Genomic DNA, 8,603 nt, shown 5'->3' with positions numbered 1-8,603 from the left:
ATCTCTTGACCTCATGATCCACCCGCCTCGGCCTCCCAAAGTGCTGGGATTACAAGCGTGAGCCACCGCGCCCGGCTTCATCATGAAATTTTTAAATGAAATTTTAATTAGAAACTTATTAAATTATTTTTCTGTATCTAACCTAAGAAGTATCTAGGATGATCATATTTTTTCCTTTAGTTTATTACTAGTGAATTAAATATATATATATATATATATATAATTATTATTATTATTATTTTTTTAAGACGGGGTTTCACCATGTTGGTCAGGCTGGTCTTGAACCCCCAAACTCAAGTGATCCACCCGCCTTGGCCTCCAAAGTGCTTGGATTACAGGCGTGAGCCACCACGCCCGGCCAATATATATATGTTTTATTTTTTGAGATGGGGTCTTGCTCTGTCTACTAGGCTGGAGTGCAGTGTCATGACCTTGGTTCACTGCAACCTCCGCCCCCTGGGTTCAAGCAATTCTTCTGCCTCAGCCTCCCAAGTAGCTGGGATTACAGGCATGTACCAGCACGCCCAGCTAATTTTTGTATTTTTAGTAGCCTCCCAAAGTGCTGGGGTTACAGGCTTGAGCCACCATGCCAGCCTAAATTTATATATTTTTCGAAAGATAATGTCAGCCCCAAATACTAAAAACACAACTAACTGGGGTTTCTGGGTTAGGGCCCTAATCTGGAACCCAAGACTTGCTGATTTCACAAATGTGATTGGTTTATGAAAATTTACTATGAGTCCCAACACACCAAACCAAAATGGAGTTTATTGGTATTGCAGTTTCACACCACCAAGCCAAAATTAAAATCTTTTTTTTTTTTTTTTTGAGACAGAGTCCCGCTCCGTTGCCAGGCACCAGGCTGGAGTGCAGTGGCGTGACCTTGGTTCACTGCAACCTCCGCCTCCCGGGTTCAAGTGATTCTCCTACCTCAGCCTCCCGAGTAGCTGGGACTACAGGTGCACGCCACCATGCCCAACTAATTTTTTGTACGTTTAGTAGAGACGGGGTTTCACCATGTTGGCCAGGATGGTCTCGATCTCTTGACCTCGTAATCTGCCCAAAGTGCTGAGATTACAGGCGTGAGCCACCGCGCCCGGCCCAAAATTAAAATCTTTATCTGATCATTCAAGAAACAAGGAAAGAGAAATAATAGCCGACTGTGCATAGTCCATTTTTAGCCATCATGATAAAGAAGTCCTCTCTGCTTTAACCTTATAATAAACTTTGAAACATCCAATCCACTTTTAGTTTTCTGTTTCTGCTTTCCTTCCTTCCCTCCCTCCCTCCCTCCCTCCCTTCCTTCCTTCCTTCTTTCCTTCCTCCTCTCTTTCTTTCTTTTTTGAGACAGGGTCTTGCTCGGTCGCCCAAGCTATAGTGCAGTGGGGCAATCTCGGCTCACTGCAACCTCCACCTCTCCGGTTCAAGCAATTCTCCTGCCTCAGCCTCCCGAGGAGCTGGGACTACACGCATGGCTAATTTTTGTATTTTTAGCAGAGATAGGGTTTCACCATGTTGGCCAGGCTGGTCTCAATCTCCTGACCTCGTGATCCACCCGCCTCAGCCTCCCAAAGTGCTGGGATTACAGGCTTGAGCCACCGCGCCCGGCCAACATAACTAAATTTCTATTTGAAAACAGAAGCTCTTCCTTCTGAAGGGTGCCTTGCTGCTCCACTTTCCACTCACATTCACCTCCTGAGAGAGGTGACGATCTGGGTTGCTAAGATGGAAGAAAAGTCAAATCTTTGCATTGTACTCAAGTTATGCACTGACACACTTAATATTCTCACAGTTCTACCCCTCCCACCTCACCCAACGAATTCAGTGTATTAGCTTTGCTTTTTAGTGATTCACTCAAGCTAAGGAAAGAGTTTGTTTGGTATTACGTTGAGAGTTTTTGGAATATTGTCTTCTAGGTTGTCTTTAGACCACCTTTGTATCTGGTTTTTGCTCTCTTTGCTTTAGCTCTGAGACAAAGATTTATATGTGTTGAGATAGTCTAAAAAATTCCGTTTCTCCCCTTTTACAATTCCTGCGAATGTTATTTATTATACGTCTGAAGGAATTGGTGTAATCTTACACTTCACCTTGAAAATACCTTTCCATTCTTCACAGCTTTGTTCTCAGTGGAATTTTTGGGTAGAACTGAGTTAGGTCTATCATTTAATTTGGGAGAAACTGATATCTTTACAATTTTTCTTCTTTTCACTCAGGATCATGGTAAGCCTCTCCATTATTTCAAGTCTAATTTCATCCTACTCAGATATGATTCTTTATGACTCTGTAGTTTTCTACATATAAGTCCCACATCTTTCTCATTAGAGTTTTTCCTAGTTGCTTTATGTTTTTTGTTGTTGTTGTTGCGATTGTTGCTATTGTGAATGGAACCTTTTTTTTTTTTTCATTCAAAAATGAACCCGTGGAGCGATAGGATCTCTACCACCCCTTTCGGCTGTGAGACTCTATGGTTTTTTAGTTCTATGAGAAGATTCTACTAGCGCCTACATTATCTGGACCCAAAGGAAGATGGCAACCGCGAGTCGCCAAGCAAAGGGCCGCTCTATCTCGCCTTTGTTCTCGTCTCGGTGGTTACTGCGCAGGCGTAGTCGCCCAAGTCGCGTCCCCGCCTTCCCGGTCGCGGGCCCACCTCGGGAGCGCCGGCGCACTGGCGCGCTCCGTTTACACGCTCCGGGGCCTGTAGGCGCCGCGAGTTCCGGCTGTCGCCGTCGTCGCCGCGGCTCCTGGAGGTCGGTTGCGACGAGTAACGGCGCCAGGACGAGCCCTGCGCCTTCTTTTTCGATATGTACCCGAACTGGGGCCGGTATGGCGGGAGCAGCCACTATCCGCCGCCGCCGGTCCCACCGCCGCCGCCGGTGGCGCTTCCTGAGGCCTCGCCGGGACCGGGGTACTCGAGCTCGACGACTCCCGCGGCCCCCTCCTCCTCGGGCTTTATGAGCTTCCGCGAACAGCACTTGGCGCAGCTCCAGCAGCTGCAGCAGATGCATCAGAAGCAAATGCAGTGCGTGCTTCAGCCCCACCACCTTCCTCCGCCCCCCCTGCCGCCCCCGCCGGTGATGCCGGGGGGCGGCTACGGAGACTGGCAGCCGCCGCCGCCACCGATGCCCCCGCCACCTGGGCCGGCCCTCAGCTATCAGAAGCAGCAGCAGTACAAACACCAGATGCTCCACCATCAACGAGACGGGCCTCCTGGTTTGGTTCCAATGGAGCTGGAATCCCCTCCTGAATCTCCCCCTGTGCCCCCTGGGTCCTATATGCCCCCATCTCAGTCTTACATGCCCCCACCTCAGCCGCCACCCTCTTATTACCCGCCGTCCTCATCTCAGCCCTACCTGCCTCCTGCTCAGCCGTCCCCTTCCCAGTCCCCACCTTCCCAATCCTACCTGCCGCCCACCCCTTCTTATTCATCCTCCTCCTCTTCCTCGCAATCCTATTTGAGCCATTCCCAGTCCTACTTGCCCTCTTCTCAAGCATCTCCTTCCCGCCCCTCCCAGAGCCATTCTAAATCCCAACTACTAGCTCCACCACCACCGTCCGCCCCCTCTGGAAATAAGACAACTGTCCAGCAAGAGCCTTTGGAGAGTGGGGCCAAAAACAAGAGTGCTGAACAGCAGCAAGCCGCCCCTGAGCCAGATCCCTCTACGATGACTCCACAGGTAAGAGAGCATCTGCCTGAGCCGCATCTTTCACCTAGAGGGCCCTGAGTGAGCAGGCCTCAGGGCTTTAACCAGTGCTTAGTCTAATTCCAACACACAATGACTAGCTAACACTCGAAAGGATTCCATAAGAGTCAGAGGGCTGACAGATCAGCTTTTTAATTAGCTAAATGTGGATTACCAAAAAAAAAAAAAAAAAAAAGCGTTTTTAGATGTGTATAGATCACATACAGTGCTGGCATGGCTCAAAAGTTACTTCTCAGTGATTTATTTGACCATCCTCTTAGATTTTGTTGCTGTTGCAAATAGATTTTGTTGCAGAGGGTCTTGTTTTAAATTGTATTTTAAACTAAAATTTTCATTTGAGAGAAAGCATGAAAAAGCAGCTTCTCCAAGGGCTGACACTTGAATGTTTGTAAACCTTATGACCAGTTAGCTTCTTTTAAAAATACTATTTAGGGGCCAGGGATAGCTGTCAGGTTCCCGAATTAAGTGGTTTCAGAAAACGAGGGATGGAAATCTTGTCTTACCAAGAGCAGCCTAATTATGCTTATAGGTACATATACAATACATAGGTGAGTTACTAGACCCCCCAAAGGATCCCTAGACCCTTTTGGGGTTCTGTTGATCCATTTTAGGAATTGACCCGTACATCCTTTTCTCATATTATTTAAAGATAGTTTTAAGATATGAGCAATTTTCTGCATTTCATTGTCATTACCATTCAGTCCAAAGAAACAGCCTTGGAATTTGGCCAACATAAAAAAATGTTTTGTGATATCTTTTCGTGAGAGTGCCAGCTATTCTTCTAAATTTTCTAAATTTCTGTTCGGAATGATGAGTCCCACAGAACAGACAAAGATTGACAGGGTATCAGTAATAAATGAATTCTCCTTTGAGAGAGGGAAGGTCAAACGAAAGCAGAATAAATCAGTTGTTATGATTTCCTAAAGTAGACGCTTTTAGCAATTACTAATTTACTTTAGATTCATAAGGAAAAAAAGAGAATCTTGTAATATAAACACTCAGATTTACCTATAAAACATTTCCAAAAGATAGGGATGCAGTATTGTAATTTTATGGTGGTTTGGCATTAGAAATTAAGAACAGAAGCAAGTTGTTTTAAGAAATGATGCTTGGCACATCTTCTGGAGAAAACACTTGGGATGCCGCAGTAAAGTAGTAGAATAGTGATTCTGTTGCCTTACATCAAATTTGTACCGTCTGACCAGTTTATTTTCCCCAGATCACTCTATTATAGACAGAATTTGTCCCCTTTCCCACCCCACTCTGAAGTCTTTAGTGCTTTTGTTGTCAAACATTCTTAGAGTTAGTCTGAGCCAAAATAGGACATTTATATTCTCCTCTCTACTAGACTGTTTTCCTGACCTTACAGAGAGACAAATTTATTGTATTTTTGACTTTTTTTGGGAGGAGTGTGTGTGTCAGACCAGGCCTTACCATGAACAGTGCTTTTACTTTTCTGCCTTTGTACCCTTGTCTGTAATGAACTCAGTGTCTTGAATGTTCAGTGCCTGCAATTCTTTGGTGAGAGAAAGAGTGGTGGAAGATGAGGCTTGTGGTGCATGTAGGCCAGATCAAGAAGAGCCTTTAAGCCTGTGGCTTTACCTCTTTCTAGAATTCATCCCTTCTTCAACCCTCTGTTTCCCCTTTGAGTTGTATTGCTTTCAAGGCATATCTTAAATATCAAGGTTTCCAGGAAGCTCTGCTTGCGCTTACCCATCTGGTTTGGTGGTTCTTCAGATTTTAAGTCCCTTGCAGACAGGAATTATCTTGGTTATCTTTTATCCCTGTAGCACCCAGGACAGTGCCTTGCAAATTGTAGGCTCTCCACAAAGATTTGTTGAATAAAATATGAGAGTTGTCATGTTCTGGACTTAGGATATGTTGGTTTATTAGATGATAAATATTTCTTCATGCCAGTGTCAGTCTCTGACAGTTAATCCTTCTACATATTGATTATTCTTTGATTCATATTTTGTTTTTGGAATGTGTCATTCAAAATTTCTTATGGTGAAAGATTTAAAAAATACACAAAGTAGAGAAAACAGTATGGTTTCCCAAATATACCCATCATTCAAATTCAACAGCTATCAAGATTTTGCCATGTTTACCTTACCTAGGCCTTTTTTTTATTGTGTGTGTGTGTGTGTGTGTGTGTGTGTATAAAATATGAAGAGAGACAGAGACAGGGTCTTGCTCTGTCCATCACCCAGGCTGGAGTGTAGTGGCATAGTCTCGGTTCAGTGCGACCTCTGCCTCCCCAGGCTCAAGCCATCCCAGGTAGCTGGGACTATAGGTGCATGCCACCATGTCCAGTTAGTTTTTTTTTTTTTTTGGGTAGAGATGGGGTTTTGCCATGTTGCCCAGGCTGGTCTTGAACTCCTGAGCTCAAACAGTCCACTGCCTTGACCTCCCAAAGTGCTGTGATTACGGGCATGAACCACCATATCTGGTCGCTGCTGAAGTATTTTAAAGCAAATCTTAGATCTTATGTCATTTTATCCCTGCATTCTTAGTCAAGTACCTCTAAAAACCAAAAAACAAAAAAAAGGCCTTTTCTTAGAAAAACACATTGTTAAAACCTAACAAAGTTAAGTTTCTTGGTATCATCTAATACCTGATGAATTCAGATTTCCTTTATTGTTTCATCATACTAATGAAATTAAAAATAATTCTTTGATACCATCCATGTTAAAGCACCCCAAATTGACTCGACAGTGTTGTTGTTTTCTGTCCTCACAGTCTTTTCCCAAACAATGTTTTGGTGGTGCGTTCAAATCAAAATCCAAACAATACTGAAAAGACTCTTGGTACAGATCAGGGTTTCTCAGCTTCAGCACTATGGACACTTTGAACAGGGTGAATTCTTTGTTGTAGAGGGGCTTGTCCTAAGCATTGTAGGATGTTTAGCAGCATTCCTAACCTCTACCCATTAGATGCCAGTGGCAGCCCCCAGTCCAACAACCAAAAATGTTTCCACATATTGCCAAATATCCCCTAGGACAAAATTGCCCTCAGTTGAGAACCCCTGACCTAGGCCATTCCCTCCTATTTTATCTTTCTACCTCATGCTATTGAACTTGATGAAAAATCTGGGTCAGCTGTCCTGTAGAATCTCTGACATTCTGTATTATCTGTTTTTTCACGGTGTCATTTGACTTGTTCCTCTGTCTTCCGTGTTTTTTTTTTTTTTTTTAATTAGAAGTTAACTCTGGAATCTACATTTAAGTTCAGCTTTCTTTTGGTGAGTGTTGCATTCCGTCATGAGGCATCCAGTGCCTGATTGTCCCACGGTTAGTAATGCCATTAGTCCCACTACCGTAAAACTTTCTATCAATCTTGCATCTAATTTTTCAGTCTACTGGTTCATCCATTGAAGGTCTTTGGCTAAGTAAATTATTTAATTAGAGAGAGGTTGCAATCTGGTGATTTTTTTTATAGAATTCTGTAAAGAAAAACTTTTGCCACAGGTATTTTATTGAAAATATAGTTGGTATGGGAAGGACAAGATAAATACCTGATGTTCTTCCATTTATTTTCTAGTTTCTCTGGTAAAGCGTTGATGATATAATGGAATGGAATGTGTCTTTTTTTTTTTTTTTTTAAGAGAGAGTGAGTCTCGCTCTGTTGTTGGAGTGCAGTGGTGAAATCTTGGCTCACTGCAACCTCCTGGGTTCAAGCAATTCTCCTGCCTCAGCCTCCCAAGTATATGGGATTACAGGTGCACGCTACCATGCCAGCTGATTCTTGTATTTTTAGTAGATGGAGTTTCACCATGTTGGCCAGGCTGCTCTCAAACTCCTGACCTCAAGTGATCCACCTGCTTTGGCCTCCCAAAGTGCTGGGATTACAGGTGTGAGCCACTGTGCCCAGCCAGAATGTGTCTTTTCGAAGAATTAATTTTTCTATGTGTTTAAGGGACTGACTGATTTATTTAAAGCTGTTGGCTTTGATTAGCTTTTAGAGGTGTTATTTATTTAATGTTTAACTATTTATTGACTAGCAACTATGTGCCAGGTACTATGAGTACTACGCTTAATACTGGAGATGAAATGGTGAGCAAAATAGATATGGTACCTGCCCTCATTGACTTCTTGTTCCAGTTGTGGGGGAGGGGAAAAGACATTTAATAAGTAATTAAAAGGAGACCTGCAGGGGGCTAGATGATTCTCCAAGGAACTGGCAAAGGCGAGTTGGTTTTTTTCTTCTTTTTAGTTACCACAGTATTCACAGTGCCATGCAGAGGGGTCTAGCACATAGGAGGTAGAGAACAAATGTGTTTTAAATAATTGAATATAGCTAGGAGCTCTAACCTAATTAAAGAGGGCTCCCTTTGTAAAGTGATATTTAAGTGAAATCTAAAGAATCAGTAGGAGGACTGGGTGCTCCCACCTGTAATCCCAGTTCCTTGGGGTCATTTGAGGCCAGGAGTTCAAGGCCAGCCTGGGCAATAAAGTGAGACACCCCCTCTACAAAAAATTTTAAAAACTAGCCAGTGCCTGTAGTTCCAGCTACTTGGGGGTGGCTGAGGTGGGAGGATCATTTAAGCCCAGGAGTTCTTGTGTCGTTGCACTCCAGCCTGGGCAACAGAGTGAGACCTAAAAAAAAAATTAGGCCAAGTATAGTGGCTCACGCTTATAATCTCAGCACTTTGGGAGGCCGAGGCAGGCAGATCACTTGAGGTCAGGAGTTCAAGACCAGCCTGACCAACATGGTGCAATCCTGTCTCTGCTAAAAATACAAAAAATTAGCTGGGTGTGGTGGCATGTGCTTTTAATCTCAGCTACTTGAGAGGCTGAGGCAAGAGGATCACTTGAACCCAGGAAGTGGAGGTCGCAGTTAGCCAAGATCAAGCCACTGCACTCTAACCTGGGCGACAGACTAGGACTCCATCTCAATTACAAA

General features: G+C 43.9%; 1 protein-coding gene across 2 annotated transcripts in view; it reads left to right on the top strand.

Moving 5' to 3' along the window:
* Window positions 1-2,627: 2,627 nt before the first annotated feature.
* The window catches only part of YLPM1 (YLP motif containing 1), a 71,667-nt gene continuing 65,691 nt past the window's right edge, over window positions 2,628-8,603 (top strand). The window contains exon 1 of one of the 2 annotated variants that reach the window (XM_017528650.2): window positions 2,628-3,674. In XM_017528650.2, coding sequence (XP_017384139.1) covers window positions 2,802-3,674 — 873 coding nt within the window. In that variant the 5' untranslated portion in view covers window positions 2,628-2,801. The remainder of the gene's footprint in view (window positions 3,675-8,603) is intronic. The other variant, XM_017528651.2, reaches the window with a different exon arrangement.

Source organism: Cebus imitator, unplaced genomic scaffold (genome assembly GCF_001604975.1).
Source record: "Cebus imitator isolate Cc_AM_T3 unplaced genomic scaffold, Cebus_imitator-1.0 Scaffold54, whole genome shotgun sequence".
NCBI classification, from domain to species: Eukaryota; Metazoa; Chordata; class Mammalia; order Primates; family Cebidae; genus Cebus; species Cebus imitator.
This window is presented reverse-complemented; position numbering and strand designations above follow the sequence as displayed.